General features: G+C 38.0%; 1 protein-coding gene across 3 annotated transcripts in view; it reads left to right on the top strand.

The window, feature by feature from the left end:
- TPR (translocated promoter region, nuclear basket protein) overlaps positions 1–17441 on the top strand; it is a 41424-nt gene extending 23983 nt beyond the window's left edge. The window contains exons 34-51 of one of the 3 annotated variants that reach the window (XM_082313296.1): positions 329–534; positions 1250–1311; positions 2257–2465; positions 2777–3049; positions 3825–3973; positions 4855–4938; positions 6802–7002; positions 8323–8454; positions 8987–9074; positions 9547–9731; positions 10571–10639; positions 11797–11891; positions 12604–12710; positions 13471–13566; positions 13768–13924; positions 15512–15630; positions 16179–16277; positions 17247–17441. In XM_082313296.1, the coding sequence (XP_082169422.1) occupies positions 329–534; positions 1250–1311; positions 2257–2465; positions 2777–3049; positions 3825–3973; positions 4855–4938; positions 6802–7002; positions 8323–8454; positions 8987–9074; positions 9547–9731; positions 10571–10639; positions 11797–11891; positions 12604–12710; positions 13471–13566; positions 13768–13924; positions 15512–15630; positions 16179–16277; positions 17247–17302 (2387 nt within the window). In that variant the 3' untranslated portion in view covers positions 17303–17441. Of the gene's footprint in view, positions 1–328; positions 535–1249; positions 1312–2256; positions 2466–2776; positions 3050–3824; positions 3974–4854; positions 4939–6801; positions 7003–8322; positions 8455–8986; positions 9078–9546; positions 9732–10570; positions 10640–11796; positions 11892–12603; positions 12711–13470; positions 13567–13767; positions 13925–15511; positions 15631–16178; positions 16278–17246 lie in introns of all 3 variants that reach the window. The other 2 variants (XM_082313295.1, XM_082313294.1) reach the window with 2 other exon arrangements.
- The last annotated feature ends 1472 nt before the right edge of the window (positions 17442–18913 follow it).

Genomic DNA, 18913 nt, shown 5'->3' with positions numbered 1-18913 from the left:
GCAAAACATACTGCCTACTCTATTTTGATGAATGATGGTGTAAGAGCTTGCTGAAAACATCCTGTTCTTTTGTGACTACTTCTTTATTTAAATTTTTATATATATTTATTATATATTTTCATATTTTTAGTTTATTTTTATTTAATTGCAATTAAATAGAAAAATGATATGTGAAAGTTAAAATTACCTCTAAGAGCTCTTTTGATGGCTTAATGTTTTTAAGACCAAAATACTTCAGTAACCTATTAAAACAGACAGTTATTCAGCATGCAGAGACTCAGTAGGCAGCTTTACAGTGGCAAGACTGAATTCTTTCCTATTCAATTAGGTACAAAAGAACAGCTAACAAAAGAAAATGAAGAGTGGAAGCAAAAGAGCAGTTCATTAGAAGAGCAGAAGACTGAATTGGAGGTGCGGATGAGTGCGCTTAAATCACAGTATGAAGGTCGAATCTGCCGTTTGGAAAGAGAGCTTAGAGAGCAACAAGAGCGACACCATGAACAGCGAGACGAGCCACCAGAGTCTACAAATAAGGTACAAAATCCTTTTAGCTATCTATGTGAGAGGAAATAAACAGCGTGCGTGTCTCCCAGCTGAACAAGAGCAACAGCTGTCAGTATGAGCACCATTGTCCAACTTGGTTTATTTTTGTGTATACAGTAGTTAATACTCAGGACTACTTTACATGAAGGTGTTTTTTTCTAAACATCGTAAAAAGCAGATGGAAATTCTTGTCATAGGAATCCTACACTTAAAAAAAAAAAAAATCAAGGAACAAACTGTGTGCTATTCAAGTTCCACTGTCCCCTGGTTTTGGAAATATGCAAGCTGGCTTTAATAAGGATTCAGACCTTAATTTAAAACTTATTTCCTGCCATGGTCAGAATTCCCAGTACTAACAAGCATACGGTTATATCATTCACTGTGAATCGACCAATGAACTGTCTGCGCTCTTCTGTCTAATTCTGTATTTTTATCCATGCATTCAGTATAATGGGTTCTAGCTGCTGTTGTCTCAATAGCCTCAGAAAATACCTGAGAAATTACTGAATTGGTTTACATACTTAGTATGACTGGTATGACTTGTTTTGGAGAATTTTCAATAAACATGGAGTCTGACTAGGTATGCTAAAAAGTCTGTTAGAGAAATGATTGTTAGCAAAGAGATCTGACTGCTGAAGTATTTTACCAAATTGCTTGCTCTGTTCTGTATGTACATGGCGTGATGCTTCTGTTTCTTACTTTATAGGTCCCAGAACAGCAGAGGCAAATCTCACTCAAGTCTACTCCAGCTTCGGGTGAAAGAGGAATGTGAGTTGAAGGGTTTGGGGATTTTGCAGAGTTTCTGTGGTTGGTGTTTCTTGGTTTTGTCTTTATCTAGTTGCTCTTCTTATTAGTAAACCACTGGCTTTTCACAGTTTTTCTTAAGCAACTTTGACGATATTGATTGACATAATAAGTTCCTCCTGTTTTCTCAGCTACATTTAATCAATAAAGTTTTTAAGCTGTTAAATTGTCATATTAACCACCAGGAACATGGTATTTGGGAAACATAAAAGATTATTTTAAAATGTTTTCAAGACTTCAAGGTTCTTGAAGTTGTACGGTTTTGATTGTTACCTTTAACCTTTTTGGGTTGGGGTTGGGGGGAGGATCTTCCCTGTGCAAGAATCTCAAACATGAGAAATGGACTAAATAGAAGGTAACTCTGACAACAGGTAAAATAGTCAAATGACTAAGCTCTAAAATGGAAAATATTACTGTATTACTAAGTTTAGATAACATACTCCCTTTCAGTTTTTATGACGGCATCCTTTTGAAAGCAAGGCTTTAAAAAATGTTTCTTAAAATTTGGCTGATCCTTGTCTCAACCAGGAGATGATATTGCTCTGTATTGAGTGAATCAGTTTTAATGTAAGATGTATTACTCACTGTAATAAAGACCCAGCACAGCTAGTAGTACAAGCTGTGCACTGCTCCTTTTGTTCTGCTTACAGATTTCTAGTTGATTACCTTTGAAGAAATCTGTCAAACTTCTAAGCTGGGCAAAATGCCACTGATGGCATAGTGTGTCCGTCTTTTTACTTTTTTAACTATAAACAAATTTTGGAAGACAGTTCATTATGCCCTTGTCAGGCCTTTAAATTTTAAACCTTTCAAAATTAGTGTTTCTGGCTATGATGATAAACTTTCATTTGGTATTTTTCAAATCTGCTTTCTGCGCTACCATGGTGAATCAAATATCCTGTTTTTCAGTGCTAGCACTTCAGATCCACCAACAGCAAATATTAAACCAACTCCTGTTGTGTCAACTCCAAGTAAAGTGACTGCTGCTGCAATAGCTGGGAATAAGTCTACTCCAAGAGCCAGTATCCGTCCAATGGTTACTCCTGCTACAGTCACTAATCCTACCACTACTCCAACAGCCACAGTTATGCCTACAACACAGGTAGAGACTCAGGAAGGTAAGCATTTTAGTATACTATAAGGATCTACAGTAATCATAAATGCTACCTTTGCCTTGAGGTCTCAGTAATTATTAGTTTGAAGGTACCTCAAATAGTTTTATTGTCCCTGTATCTCTTTCAATACTGCACTTTTATGACCGCTTCTGTTGCAACAAAGTTCATGATTCCTCAGCTGAAGACGGGTGTAAGCAATGTTAACTCAATCTGCAGAACATTGAATCTGCTTATTTAGGGCATTCTGAAATGGAGAATGTGAACTGTACTAGATAATATGACGACAGTTAAATGTGCTACTGTTTGCCTTTCAGCTATGCAGTCAGAAGGACCTGTGGAGCATGTTCCAGTCTTTGGAAGCACTAGTGGGTCTGTGCGTTCCACCAGTCCTAATGTTCAGACATCTCTCTCTCAGCCCATCTTGACTGTTCAGCAGCAGACGCAAGCAACTGCTTTTGTGCAGCCCACTCAGCAAAGTCATCCTCAGATTGAGCCTGCTAATCAGGAGCCATCCCCTACCATTGTAGAAGTTGTACAGAGCTCTCAAATAGAGAGGCCCTCCACTTCTACAGCAGTGTTTGGCACAGGTTGGTTTTATTTTACAGGCCTACCTTTTTGAATAGTTCCTTTTAAGTAGCTCCATTTGGACCCTTGTCAAACCACGCCTGACTTCAGCAAAAGAATTTGCTCTTCCACGCCGCTGCCCCTTAGTTTTTTGCATGTTTTACAAACTTCTGAGTTTAGACTCCTTTCTTGAACCTTCAGAAATGGTACCTCTGAAGTGCTGTTGTCAATGCCTTCCTTAAAGTAGAAAATAAACCCTCACATGTTTGTTTACCTATTCAGAGCAGCATTGGGGTTTAATACCTCAAACCTTGCTCCCTCTGTTTCCATGATACTTTTGGAGCAAGGTTAATTTTAGGAGTCATGAGTAAGCTACGTAAGCTGAAATATAAAATATAGAGAACTCTAAAGCTACTCAGTGTGATAGACTGTTGCACGTCTATTTGTCCTGCATAGTGAAGATTTGTTTCCTAGCTGATAACTCTGTTAAACTTCTCAATGTATTTGTCAGAAGGAAAAAGATGGTGGGAAAAATATTTTCGTTGTATCCTGAAGCTTACATTTGTAGTTAATTAGCTTGTGAATGTAGGTTCAAGAGCATAAAACTTGTAACAAAAGGGGCTGGTGTTTTCATGTCCTAGGAAATGGCACAAGGTGATTCTATCTGATTCTATTTTCTATTATTTCTGCCATTCAATGCAGAAAAAGAGGCGATCTTCCAGAGTGAAATACCAAACCTTTTGATTTTCTGTTTTGTACGTTTGTTGTTTGGAAAATAACTGAAAGGCTCTTCTTAAGTTTCAGCTACCCCAAGTTCTTCACTGTCTAAACGTCCACGAGAGGAAGAGGAGGATAACACTGTGGAAAACTCGGACCAAATTTCAGAGGAAACAGTGGATGTACCTCTTCCAAAGAAACTGAGAAGCATACAGAGAGTTGGACCTGAGGTTTGCAAGAACATAAAATGCTACTACTTAATCTGTCCCTTTGGAAGATTTTAATGGGAAGAGCAAGTATATTACTTCAGAGCAAGTCAGTTAATTCTTAATGTGACTTTTTAATCTGTCGAGGAGGAAGCAGTTATGTTTGGGTATCGTAAAAGGCAGAGGTTATACCAGTTGCAATGAAAGATGCAAATCTTAATGAGCTGTAGGATGGAAGAGAGAGGGCCATATCCTAGCATTGAGAAGGAAGATGTTAAAACATTTTTCAGTGTGGTCTGGAAGGTCATTATCTACAGTTATTCTGGGATAAAATACAGTGCACTTTAGGAGATGCCAGGGAAGCAAAGATAAGTTCCATGGCAAAGCTTAGAGGAGATGCATGTGAAATATTGGTGCGAGGGCATTGGGATGTCCTGCAAAAAAGGAATGAACTTGAGACAGAACCTCACACCAGGCAATTCATGAATAATGTTAAAGAAGTCAAAGACATTTTTATTAACTCTGTATGAGAGGGATGTTGCATAACAGAAAAGGGCAAGATTGTGTAAGAACATTATCACTTAATTAGCTGAGAGGGTGGAGGTGGAATGGGAAACCTCGAGGGTTCTTTTTTGGTCCTAAAAAGATTTAGAGACACAGAGGTCCAGTGGACTGGAATGGGGAAATTGTATTTCTCCAGGGCAGAGAAATGGGGTGCTAGGTAAAAGCAGAACTAGGGAATAATAGTAAAAGGGGAACAAAATGTTGCCCATGATCTTTGTGGGAAAAGTTTTTTTGTTTTGTTTTGTTTTTTAAGTAAAAACAAAAAATCTCAAAGCATGTTAAAGAACCAAACTTTAGGGCTAATGATGTGTTTTAAATGAGAAAAATACATGTTCTTTCAGGAGGAAGTGACAGCAGAAGAGAGCACTGATGGTGAGGTAGAAGCTCAAACATACAATCAAGACTCACAAGACTCAATTGGAGAAGTAAGCATATTTGAAAAGAAAAAAATCTTCATTTCAGCAGAAATAGCTGTCTTCCCCCCCCAACTTTCAATATTTTCAGAAGTGAAATCTCAGATCAGATCCTGCAGGTTTCCAGTGGAAATCTCTTAATAACCTTTTAAAGTTTAGACTTGCAATGTTCAAGGATAGATAGTCAATTTTTATTGCACTCTACACATACCTATATAATTAACATTCAGAAAGTTAATGAAGCTTTGCAATTTTGAATTGTAATTCAATGTGTTCTTTTAGAAATCCTAGCATCCTTAACCCCAGTTTTATATAGTGAAACTGAGATGTAGAAGTTAAATGAGTCACAGTCATAAAATGGAATTGGAGTTTTCAGTTCTTTGCTTACTCCTTTGTAGTACTTCCTTTGTTTTCTGGCTTTTCTTGTACAGAAAGATCTGACAAATCCTTAGCAAGCTTAGTGTTAGATGGGTCATGATGTGATAAACAAAGGGAAAAAAAAGAAGTTGGTTTTGTTCTAGTTCTGTAAAATGTCCATTGTAGCTGTGTTAGGACAGCCAAACATAAGTGAAATCCATGAATTTAATTTCCTTTTACCTCAGAAACGAGCAAAAGTGTTATGGTAGTTCCCTAACTTGGCAAAACCTCATGTTTGAGGCATGGAATCTATTTTCTTTAAGTAGTGGTGGGTACAGAGTCTTTAGTCAGGCATTTTTCCCCTGTATCCTTCACAGCTTAAAAGGTATGACAAACATTTATCTCCCCATTAAATCCCAGCTGGGTGCTTTCTGTTCCACAAGTGTCTTTAAATGTTCTTTAATTAGCAGTTCTAGCATTCAGTGTGATTATTTGAATTCTGCTGCTAGACAACCATTTGCAACATCAGTGACATGTTCAGAAAATAGCAGAACCTAGTACCTAAACCAAAAGACTTGAATGCTACAAAAGGTATGTGGTAGAGTCCCAAATTTTTTTTTTTTTTTTTAAAAGAGGTTGTGGGGTACTCTCCCTGATGCATTTTATTTTTGAACACTTCTAGTCATACTTGTCAGATTCAATTCAAATGTTTTGAATATACATATGTGCTTTGAATATACATACGTGCTGAATGGAAAGAGAACTATTGGCTAGCTCTGTGTCTGGCTGTCATGCGAATCGCATTGCTGTTCCTCCAGACCAAAACAACTCTCAAACAGCAGCTCAGAGTTCATACTTAGAAGAGATGGTTGTTCCTTGATCCTGGGGAGACTTTTAGTTGTCTCTAGTTGATTGCTGACAATCATCTGTAGCGTTCTCTTTTGTCCTCTCCTATCTTGGTTAGTTATTAAGAAACAGTGATAACTAGTGTTTCTCTTGTAAGCATCAGAGTCTGTTTCTCTTCTCCTTGTCCCATGACCAGTTCTGTGCACTGACAATAACTGCGGTGTTGGTGGTGTGCTCCGAGAGCGTCTAAGTAACCAAGGCAATTGTTCTGGCTGGATGTGAAGTAAGGGTGGAGTGCTTCCTCAGCTGTCAACAATGCTCTGTGTATCTGTATTTGCTTATTGTGCAGGTGTTGGTGATACCTCCTTGGTTATCTGAAATAGATGGGTAAATATTTAGACAGCAGCTTTTTATGGATGTGCTTTCAAATGCTTCATATATGAATACAGTATCCCTAATGATGGCACCCATCCCAAATCAGATTTGGAAGTGAAGGACAAAATACTTGTACTTGTGTTGTAGAGCAGGCCTCCATTTGGTCGAGGTTGAGAGCTAGGAGTGGAAACAGGAAACTCAGAAATACAGTGGACCTTTTCCTGAAGAACATTTTAAGAATTGTATATGCTGCATTTCATTTTGTTTCTTGCGGTAATTTACTTTTATCTTTTACAGGGTGTTACACAGGGGGAGTACACGCCCATGGAGGATAGCGAAGAAACTTCCCAGTCTATCCCAATAGATCTTGGACCTCTTCAGTCAGATCAACAAAATACTTCTTCATCTCAAGACGGTCAATCTAAGAGAGATGATGTCATTGTAATTGATAGTGATGATGAAGATGATGATGATGAAGAAAACGAAGGCGAGCAGGAAGTATGTCTATAATGGAATTTATCTATGAACTACATTATTTATGATTTTGTCTTTGATCAGATGTAAAGGTCATCTAGCAGGACTAATTTAATCAAAAAATTTTTTTTTTTTACTATCTCAATAGTCTGTATTTATGTAGCCTGAACTTCTAGTGTTTTAAAGATACTTGCTCAGTCAGCTTGATTTTTTTTGAAGTCATAAAATTCCACAGTGCCTCTAGATTATCTATGACTGTTCAACATACAAGGATGGCCTCTCTGAGGAGAGGCTGGGGGCTGCCCCATGCCAGACACAGCCTGTTCCAGCTGGCTCTGCAGTGGCTGCACTGCAGGACACAGCTGAGCCTATCAGCTGGTGAAAACATACATAAGAAAGGGCAAAAAGCTGCATGTGTTAGTGCGAGGAAGGAAAAAAAAAAAGTGAGAAACAATCCCATGAACGCCAAGGTCGAAGAAGAATGAGGTGCTCCAGGCATCGGAGCAGATATTCCTTGTAGCCCATGGAAGAGACCACAATGGAGTGGGTATTTCCCTGCAGCCTGTGGAGAGGAGGATATTTCCTGAAAGAAACTGCAGCCCATGGAGGAGTAGGCTGTACTGCCAGGAACCGTGGCCCATGGAGAGGAGCCAATGCAGGAACAAGTTTATCCCGATGGATGACAGCCCTTCAGTGGGACGGACCCACTGCTGGAGTAGTTCTTGAAGGACTGCAGTCTGTGGAGAGGACCCATGCTGGAGCAGGGGGAAAAGTGTGAGGAGGAAGGAGTAGCTGAGAGAAATCATTATGGACTGCCCACAGCCCCCCTATTCCTTGTCCCCTCTGGCCTGCTTGGGGTGGGGGAGGAGGAAGAGCAGTTGGGAATGAGGGAGTGAAGCTGAGCCTGGGAAGAAGAAGGGGGTGGGGGGAAGGTATTCTAGTTTTTGTCTTTGTTTCTCACCATCCAACTCTATTTTTAATTGGCAACAAATTAAATTAGTTTTCCCCGAGTTGAGTCTGTTTTGCCCATAATGGTAATTGGTAAGTGATCGGCCTGCCTTTATCTTGACCCTCAAGCTTTTCCATCTTATTTTCTACCCTTGTCCTGTTGAAGAGGGAGTGAGGGAGTGGCTTGGTGGGTGTCTGGCAGCCAACCAAGGTCAACCTACCACAGCAATCGAAAAATACATATGTGTACTCTGTGGATAATAAATGCTGAACATCTTCAGAAAGAGATACACAGACAGATGTGGTCTGTGTACCACAAAGTGAAGTGTACCACTTCCAAGATTTGAAACTATTCCTTTCCCCACTTCCTTAAGGATTTTTATGGTCTTATCATAGGACTACGAGGATGAGGAAGAGGAAGACGAGGATGATGATGAAGACACAGGGATGGGAGATGAAGGTGATGACAGTAATGAAGGAACTGGTAGTGCTGATGGTAATGATGGATATGAAGCAGATGATGCTGAGGTGAGATTTGTACCTTTTTTTATAGCCTGTTAAATTTCGTGAAATAAATTGGTGGTGTAATGCATCTGCACAGATTTGAAGACTTAAAGGAGAAAATTTTAGTAGGAATTCATCCCAGAAAATTGAAGCTGCTAGTAGGTGATAGTAATTTCTGTTAAAACTGGTGTTTTCACAAGAAAAATCAACTTTGAATGCTTAAGAGGGCTGAATGAAAATGCAAAGTACGGGAGCCAGCAACAAATACTGTAGTTAGGCAGTTTCTTCAAAAGCTGGATATGTCGTCGTCTGTTACTATTAAATGATGATGGCTACATTGTTCGCATTTGTTTATGTACAGTTATGCAAAACTTCTGAAATTTCATACAATTGTATACATTTACCTGATTTTGTAGATATTTACAGAAATATGTAAAGATTTTCACGTATTTTACTTTGTTTACTTTCTGAATACTTTTGTACTGCTTTTGTATTCTCTTTACAGCCTATAAGTTGTTTAGTGCTAAGTCATATTATGTTTATGTGGGTTTTTTAGGGTGCTGATGGTACAGATCCTGGAACAGAAACTGAGGAAAGCATGGGAGGAGGTGAAAGCAACCAGAGGGCAGCAGATTCTCAAAACAGTGGTATGGTTATTCCATGATTTTTCAAAGACTGTGTCTGTAATGGGGGAAAAAAGCAGAAGCTGTTTTGCATGTGTTAAAATGTGCACTTAAGAGTAAGAATATAAGGCACAACGCTAAAGACCATTTTAACCTGAAATGTAGATTCTTTTGAAGTGTTCTTTTCTGGATTTATTCTATGTCCCTCTGAAAACCCTGCAAGCTTTGGTTGCTATGGAAACTGCTGTTGATGGCTCAGTAGATTAATCTCTTTCTAAATCAGTACTTGTACGATCAATAGTTTGTTTTGGTGTTGGTGTTGACACAAGTCCTCTTTTAAGTGATTTTAAGTAACAGTACTGAGCTGTCCCCACTCTTTCAAGGGTAAAAATGTCTGTGTTAATGTGATAGCAGAATTTGAAGACTTGCCTTCCTGTTTCCCACTCGCTTTGGAGGGCATGGGTTTATTCCTCTATACTTCTGTATGTTTTAGGAGAAGGGAGTACAAGTGCTGCCGAGTCCACTTTTCCTCATGAGAGTTCAAGAGAACAGCAGCCATCATCTGCCTCGGAGAGACAGGCCCCTCGGCCCCCACAGTCACCACGCAGACCACCACATCCATTGCCCCCACGGCTAACTATTCATGCTCCTCCTCAAGAACTGGGTCCCCCAGTACAGGTATGAACTATCTCTAGTGGTTCAGAAGACTTAAATTACTGTATTGGTTTCTTCTAAACAAAACCTAAGTACTCTGCCTGTTGTAAAAATAGATGACATCTATTTAGCATCCTAAAAATGGTAGCTGAGCAAACTGACTTAACATGTCTCATCCTGCAGATTATGGCTGGACGGGGAACATTAAAAGCAGTTAGGCACTTACGATGGATTTGTATATTGAAATTATTATACCAGTGTTGTTTCACTCAGTGACTGCTGATATTTCCGCTACAGAAGCTGTTCTTGAACAGATTGTAACTCAGACAGATTATCAGGGGTTATTTAGTCTCTGCCCCAATGTAGATTGGGCAAAGTAATGTTGTCATTCATTTTCTAAGTTAAACCTTTCAGTCAGTGCCTGACCCATGATTATACTTTGATGTAGACCTATGGATTTTGTAAATAAAAACATTACAATGTGAATTTTGCAAAAATACCCTGACTGAAATTATCCTTTACCATTAACTTGTTTTGAGGCTTGGGGCCACAATATTTCTGTGTTCAAGTTTTCTGTCCTCAGTAGAAAGTTGAATAAAATAGTAATGTCACTTACCCAGAATTTAAACCTACATGATTCTCTTTCATGGTTAGACCAGACAGCAGATAGGAGATCTGGAGTAGCTGCTGCCATGGTTTATTCTTTAAGAAGGTGTGATGCTGTACTGAGCGGTGTTGTGCACTGACATACAATTGTTACACTTACTCTTTTAGCCACTATCCTTGGCTCCGATTGAACAAGTGTATGTTATTAGAATTCCAGGAAAGCATTCACACTACTTCATTTTGTCTTTACTATACAGAGAATCCAGATGACTCGAAGACAGTCAGTGGGGCGGGGACTTCAGCTAACTCCTGGTATAGGTGGGATGGTAAGTATATGAAAGTCTACTACTAAAACCATTCATAATTCTTGGGTTTTATTTTGTTTTTTGAAGAAGCCTAGCTACGGACTGCAAGGGTGGGATGGTTTCTGTAGTCTTGCAGAAAATATTTTAGTCCTGTTAATTTCTGTATTAATGGAAGGCAAATAGTAAAAAACTTCCAGGAAGCTAAAGGTCTTCAAAAGAGGTTGAATTGGTTTTGTCTAAGGTGGTTTCAATTACTTGTTTTTAGAATCATTCTTTTCAAGTGGATATGTTACTGGAAAAAATAATAAAATGTTTTCAGCCTCATCCTGAAGGAACAAGGATAATTTATGATTTCTGTCTGTGTCCTTCAGCTAATTTTGAACCCTTTATTCAACTTCAACTGTATTTGACAGAATGAATGCAAGTTCAGTGAGGGAGGGGAGAGAAACTGACTGACTAAAAACTATCTTTTCTGGGATCAAAGGCATCAGCTCAGATTTTTTGATTCTGCTTGGCTTGCATGTACCTCTCATTCAATTTCTGCTTGGAACTGGCTTCAGTACCACTGATTTTTGCCTGGACAGTAACTGAGCACATAGGAGGGAGCTGAGGAGTATTTTGGAGAGAAAGGTTTGAAAGATATGGGAGGAAGACAGGGATATGAAGAGAATGCCTTATGAAGGATGAGGGAAGAGGGAGCTGAGGTTTCTGGTTTTGTAGGCAATGCAGGAACAAAGGACACAAGTCTATAGGGAACAGATGATTCGATATGTGAAAAATCCCATATGGTAGGTATATTACAGCAATCCAGATTAAGACAAATGATTCCTCTCTATGAATGAGTCACCCTAAGATTCCTCTGTAGTCAACAGGGAGATGTGGCACTTTGATGGTACGATGATCTCATGGAGAAGATGTCTAAAAATCCTTTGAAAGATGGGTGCCCTACAAGTGTATGGTTTTTATTTTGGTTTGGTTGGTTTTCTTTAATTGCCTGTAAGGGCGACCTATATAACTAGCTCAGATTTAGATGTCTGAAATTAGACAAGAATTTTGTTAGAGCTAAATCTGTCTTTGTTTTGCTGGACAGCGTGCAAAAAGCAAACCAACCTTTAACTTGGCTTGGTAGAAACTGGAAATAAGTTGTAGGCTCTCATACCTGTCTCTTTTTTTTCCAGCAGCAACACTTCTTTGATGATGAGGACAGAACAGTTCCAAGCACACCAACTCTTGTAGTTCCACATCGTACAGATGGGTTTGCAGAAGCCATTCAGTAAGTAGATGTAAAGGGGGGGGGGGGAAGGCATCTATTTCTTTCTGGTTTTCAGTGGAATTAAAATAAATTCAAATGAGCTGAACTTGTGTTTGGAGTAAGGTGCTAAAACATGTCAAGTAGTGTGATAGTTGACTGCATCTACAAATAAGTAATCGTTATTTGAACTGTGTATCATGAAACTTATCAGCAAATTAGGAGGCAGATCATCTCCAATCTGTTGTAACTTACTGACTTTAGAAGAGAGTAAGCAAAAAAAAAAAAAATAGGTTCTTCTGTTTAATTTCCTTCCCTGCTCTTTCTCCCCTCTTCCCTGCCCCCTAATATTACCAATAAAAGTAGGAAAAGTTGTCTCTGTTTTGGGGATTATTTTTTTTTTTGGATTTGGGATGGTTCTGAACATGTTTACGTGTTCAGCAATCCACTTAAAACCGTGAGAATTCATAGGATGAATAAGTAAAAAAAATACTCTCTTCAGGGCTGTTTGCTGATTTCTGATGCAGTCCAAATAAGTTCAAGAAACTAATTGCTATTTAATTAGCAGTAGTGTAGCTGATTTTTATGGTCAGTATTAATTAATTTTGTCTCATGCATAATTTGTTCTCTTGTTTTGGTCAGAAAGTTGTCTTTTTTTTTTTCCCCCCCTCCTTCTTTTCTTCCTTCCCCAATCATTGGAAAAATTGCAGAATTCCTTAAATCTTTATTTTGATAGTTCCCCCCAGGTAGCTGGAGTTCCTAGATTCAGATTTGGACCCCCTGAAGATATGCCACAAACTAGCTCAAGTCACTCTGATCTTGGTCAGCTTGCATCACAGGGAGGTAAACCATTTCTGTACTTTCTTTTCCATGGTTGCTAGAGCGAAAAACAAGTAACAGTCAATAAAACGCAGTTCTGCTTTCAGGCACTTGTTGAAGTGTGGAAACCTGTGACTCTTAAATAATTGTCAGCAGAGAGAGACTAACAGAAAGTAAAAAGGTGTTTCCTTCAAGCTGCTGCACTTCTATTTGTAATACGCTTTAAAAAATAGAATGCTTCTGTGGGTAGGAACAATAGGCTTGTGAACCAGAGAAGCTGAAATTTTATGTAGGACAAATTGCCTGCTGGGCACAAGAAATATTGAAGGAATGGCTTTTAACTTTAATTTTACTGTTGATTGTAGCTTTCTTGTAGTAAAATAATAGGGGAAAACAGCAAATGCAAAGAAATCTTTGGTATATATCCTTACCTGCTAAGAGATGGCCAGGCGATTTGTCTGTATTGTTTTTGCTGTTGTCCTGAATCAGTTCCTTTCCCCTGCATCCCTGTCAGCATGGAACAGTATGCTATTCTTTGAAGAAAGCTCAGAGCAAAATAATGGCATAAGAAAAGGATGAAAGTAAAACAAATAAAAATACTTTCATCAAGGTTTTACCTTTCAATAACTTATAATTAGCTCTGGCAGTGAGTCAAAACAGCTTAAAATAACAAAAATCTCCATATTTAAGTACAAATCCTGGATTTCATCAAGTGTACAGAGAGGAGACAGTTAATCTGGTTTTAGCTGGCTATTTTAATTGTCACTAAAACTTTGCATTGCAGGTTTAGGAATGTATGAAACCCCACTATTCCTTGCTCATGAGGAAGAATCAGGTGGTCGTAGCGTTCCCACAACACCATTACAAGTAGCAGCACCAGGTAAGTGGCAGGAAATTTGCAGGCTGAAGTAAAGGTTGGAAGCCTTGACTTTCCAGAGAAGAATTAGATTATTGTTATAGTGCTTATTACCACGTCAGGAGTGTTCAGTAGCCCTTTCCCCAATATGCCTAAGATTTCCCTGGATTTTCTGTAGGAAATTCAAACTAATTCAATGTTTATTAAACTACCTTTCCTGTACAGTGACAGTTTTTACTGAAAGTGCATCAGCTGACGCTTCAGAGCATGCTTCTCAGTCTGTTCCAATGGTTACGACATCTACTGGCAATCTGTCCACCACTACAGAGGCTGGAGCGGGTGATGATGGGGATGAAGTTTTTGCAGAGGCAGAATCTGAAGGGTAAACTATGAGTTGTTTGGTTCACTAAGACTTGATGTCATGTCAGTTTTAATGATTTGTTTTCATCCAAGTGTGCCTGTGATTCATTTTCAATTTAACCTGTTCTGGTAGGAAGGACAGCTCAAACAGGATATAGTAATTTTGTGAAGTAGTACAATCTGACCTTTTTGTCTAAACCCAAAGATTTTCTTCTTCTGATTTAACATAGCTAATACAGAAGTCACCAAAAAAACCCCCATTTCTGTATTTTTTCAGAATGCAGAGGGCTCTGTAGTAGTCAAACACTGATGGTAAAGGCCCCAGTTTGAAAGACTGGAGTTTGTAGAATAAAGGCTAAAGCATTCCAGTTTATTAATAGAGAAAATCACTCCTCATTACAAAGCAAGCATATATAATGAAGTCATTCATTTAAGGCAGTGCAAGTACAAAAGATATAGCACAAGGGAGGGGAATAAGCAGTTCTTAAGAATTTGGTAGACAAATGATTTTGTCTTCCACTTTGCAAGTGCAATTTTTAATATTTATAATAATTGCTATATTTTGTATTATGATCAAATACATTACAAATCTAAAAGGGGATAAGTTATCATTTTATGGTATATTTTACTTTTGATTTTTATTGGTTGCATAGTAATAAAAGATGTGTAGTTCACAATTTACCTTAACTTTTATCTACTGGTTGCAGGAGGTAGGAGGTTTGGTCATAATAAAATGAAATGTTACTGCTGCAAGTTAAATATGCCACACAGTTTTCTTGATGGAGTACCAACTTGGACTGCAGTAGTCTGCCCACAAGTAGACAGAACATAGGATGGGTATTCTGATGTTAAGGTCTCGTATTTGTTTCTTACATAACCATCTAATCTTTAGTGAATGAGAAGTATATCCATAGAGGAACTAAGTGGTTCACAGAACACTCTGTAGTTCAGAACAGGCTTTTAGCTTGATAGGAGTGCAAGTCAATCTGTTGCTAGTAGAGAACAGATACTTCCCACAGTTTATGAGTTTTAGTTATCATCTTCTAACAGGGATTTGTATACTAATCAAGGTGAATACAATGTATGCCAAAAAGTGAGCTGCATTTAAACTAAATTGAATGTTTGATTTATTTTTTTTTTTTTTCCCCCAGCCCTATAATGCTTTTTGTTTTTTGTCTTTTGAAGACAGAGTCCAAATAAGTTAGGTATTGCACCAGTGAGTGATCTTTAGGCATAACCAGTCAGCGTGGCCCGTCCACTTCATTCTTCCCCTATCTAAACATACACACCACCATCACATGAGGTTTTATAGTTATTGTTACTAAATAGCTTCTATGACCTTCTCTGAAAGACAATTAGTATGTGGAATATGTGTCTGGAGTTGGGCTGCATATCAAGGAAATTACATTGTTATTTTTCTAAAAGCCAGATAAATCTCATGATTGGGGCAGGGGGGACATGACAAAACAGAATTAAACTGGTCAGAATTTCTGGGGAAAGACATCTGCATAGGAATCTTTCTGCTCCAAGATGATGCTTTTTTCCCTGAGCTTTTTGAAACTATGTGAATACACTTTATATGTTTTTCCTCCCCCTCCTTCTCTTCTAGAATTACTTCAGAAGCAGGCCTAGAAATTGATAGCCAGCAAGAAGAAGAATCTGTTCAAGCATCTGATGAGTCAGATCTTCCTTCAACTAGTCAAGATCCTCCTTCTAGTTCATCTGCAGGTATGGGTTAATTGCTGGAAGCAGTCATTTCATAATATTTCATTAAGTGTGGGAACTTTTTGGACCAGCATCATGCACTGCTGATAGCCAAGATGCACAAAATAAGATAAAACTCTTAGAGCAAGATCACATTTTGAAGCCTATAGTCTTAATGGCAAACAATTTTACTTGGACCGCAGTAACTAGTGTAGGCTGTAGTAAAAACAATGCGTCAAGGAGCAAAAGTTGTTGATACTTTGGTGATTCTATCCACTGTTACATTTGATGTCAGATTTAAAAATATTTTTTCATTCAATTAAATCGTCAAAGAACAGTAAGTGGATCACTGTTGAGTTACCAGTTTACCACCTAGCAAAGGTGATGAAAGAAGTCCCAAACTTACTTGTTTTGAGGCTTTTATTTATATTGGAGAAGATGTCAATGAAATAAGAATGCACCTTCATAATTTTGAGTAAACTTGAGAGCATAATGCGTATCAAATCATGTAAACATTAACAGTGAGAAACTGTACTAGACACATTCTTTGCTGCATTTCCACTTCTTCACAGACACAAGCAGTAATCAGCCTAAGCCATTTCGCCGCGTCAGACTTCAGCCACCGACATTAAGAACTGGTGTTCGTGGTCGTCAGTTCAACAGACAGAGGGGTAAGCGTTCATGGGTCCTCAAATTCAGACTCTTTTTACTTAAAACAGACTTTTAGTACATTCTTCCTGTGGGGACTATATATGAAATACTACTTTATATGCCTGTGTTTGCTTGTAAGACGTTAAATAGTACATCATCCCTGCCCTAGCTTTCAGGATGTTACCCTAAGAGCTCTGTAGTTTTATTTTAGTCTGAGCATTTTTTAGATGGGTAAATTTTCTTCTTATGTGAGAGAAAGTAAAGTGCAGCAGATCTTGAACTTCACGAATTTTTAAAAGAAGATTTAAAAAACATTATGTTAGGACATAAGTTTACGAATCTTTGTTTTTAACATTACATATCAGTTTCTCATTTGGTACATGGGGATTCCAGTTATTATCTCACTATGTCTTACACCAATTTAAAAAGACAACAAAAAAACTTTATGGAAGTATTACAGATTTTTGTAATGCAGTATAGCATTAAACCATGACAGTAAATTATTGTTTGCAACTTCCATATTAAGAAAAATCCTTAGATTAATTATATTCAGTTTGGCATTATTTTAACATTGTAGAAGACTTGATAGTAGCATTGAAATATAGGTATCTGGTATTTTAACAAAAAAAAAAAAAGTGAGGAGGTGGACCTAGGATAGATTTTCTTTCTAGTCTATCACCATTTCTTTAATAATAAAAGGGAGGGACTAACTGATTTCAAATATGGTAAGAATGCTATACTTGTTCTTTTGGCACAGGGCCTGAGATAGGATCACAAGTCAATAGCAGTCTTTTAAATGACACAAGTAGAATGTATCCATATCACCAGGCTCTAGGGGAGGAAGGGGGAGCTAAAAATTTTACCAGAAAGGAAGTGCTCCACTGCAATAGCAATTCCTTACGGAAGGATGAAGTATCATATGTACCAATGGTTGATGAAAAGGGCGAAGAGGATTTCTATTAATGCATTTGTTTTCCTTCCCAACACAGGTGTAACTCATGCAATGGGAGGCAGAGGAGGCCTGAACAGAGGAAATATTAGTTAAAGGATCTGTAAAGTAATTACAGCTGTGTATACAAAAGTGACAGTTTGCCTGTGGTTGCTTTAGTGTAACGAAGCCAGAGCTTAAAGCAGCATTTTATACTTAGATTTGTGTGCACACATTTCAATGTCTTTATTAATAAAATTAGACAAAATGTCAACATTCAAATGGCATCTTTTTTTAAAATCCTCTGCTGTGTATCACTTGCTAGGACAGTTGTACCAGTCTTTGGATACAGTCTTTCCTGTGAGAGCGGTAACAGGTCTTGCTATTCTTTTGCCAACATCCAAACTGTAGTACCGATCTGAAATGAAGATATATGAGAATGAAATTCCAGAAACTACATTTAGTACATGGAAAGAATCTTGAAGTTAAAGCCTTCCTTTAATTTCATTTAGGCATGAATAACATTCCACATACATAGATGGAGTTAAGAGGCTATAACAATGAATTTTTGTCCTCAGCTTTATTTTTTACATGTCCTTCTTTGTGTTTAGTTAAGTTTTACAGTACTGCTAATAATGAAATCTGTCCCAAGAACAGGGAGTAGGGAAGAATACTTTTATACTGCTAGAACACAGAAATAGTCTTAAGAGTTTGGAAATTAAACAAACTAGAAACAAAATAATCCTGCACTGACTACAAAAGTGGGAACTCTCTGGTCCCCGAGCGTGAATTGGCCTATGTTAAGGTTAAGAATTAGATCATACTGGCCGAGACTTACTTTAGTATCCTGTATTTGGATACGGCTAGTTCTTAGAGCTTTTTTTTCTGAGTAATCCAGAAAATTCTGAGGAATGCTTTTACAAGATCCTGGCTAGAGGGGAAGGATCTACCTAATCTAGAAACATAAATAATTTTTTCCTGTGAAGGAAAATGGTTTGCGTTGCTCCCATTTTTCTTTTGTTTTGTCAGTAACATAGTTCCATGGAAGCCAGTGAAAAAAACATCGATGTGTAGTGGTCCAAGGATTTCCTCTGTCATTAACATAATATGTCAGGTTTTTTATCACTTTATAAGCCTGAACTCTTACGGCAACGCATTCCACAGCTGGCTAGTTTGAATCATTATACCTCATTGCTGCTAGTTGTCCTGTAACTATTGACTTTTAATAGAAACATCTCTTGATTACAGGCAACATTTTAATTCTCAGGACTTTTTAGTAGTGCTTAAAATTAGTCTTGCAGAATCACAAGCAGTAACCTAACACTTTGGAAAGCTCAGAGATACATGGGCTTCTTTCTTCCCCATCCCTTAGTCTTTTGAAATGTATAGCAACTTGCATTAGCTTTAACTTACTGTAAGAGAAGGCATAATAATCATAGCCATCTGGCTTATTATAGTTGGGTATTGATACAGTTGAATGAATTACTTTCGGGAGCCCTCTCCAGTAGGCAGTCATCTTGATTTCCTTACGCAAAACTCCTGCAAGCAAAATAAAACTTAAGTTAGGAGGTGTCACAGCGTGTCTGCTGTAAGCTATCATTTGCTTGTATAATCTAGAGCAAGCGAGATCCATTGCATTAAAAAAATTTAAAAGTACTATATTAAAAGAGATGGAATAGAATGTTGTGTTTCAGAAACTACTAAGATTAAAATGGTTGTATAAAAGAA

The sequence above is a fragment of the Platalea leucorodia genome (assembly GCF_965183815.1).
Source record: "Platalea leucorodia genome assembly, chromosome: 5".
In the NCBI taxonomy this organism is placed as follows: domain Eukaryota; kingdom Metazoa; phylum Chordata; class Aves; order Pelecaniformes; family Threskiornithidae; genus Platalea; species Platalea leucorodia.
The sequence above is the reverse complement of the archived record's forward strand: the minus strand, read 5'-3'. Positions and strand labels throughout refer to the sequence as shown.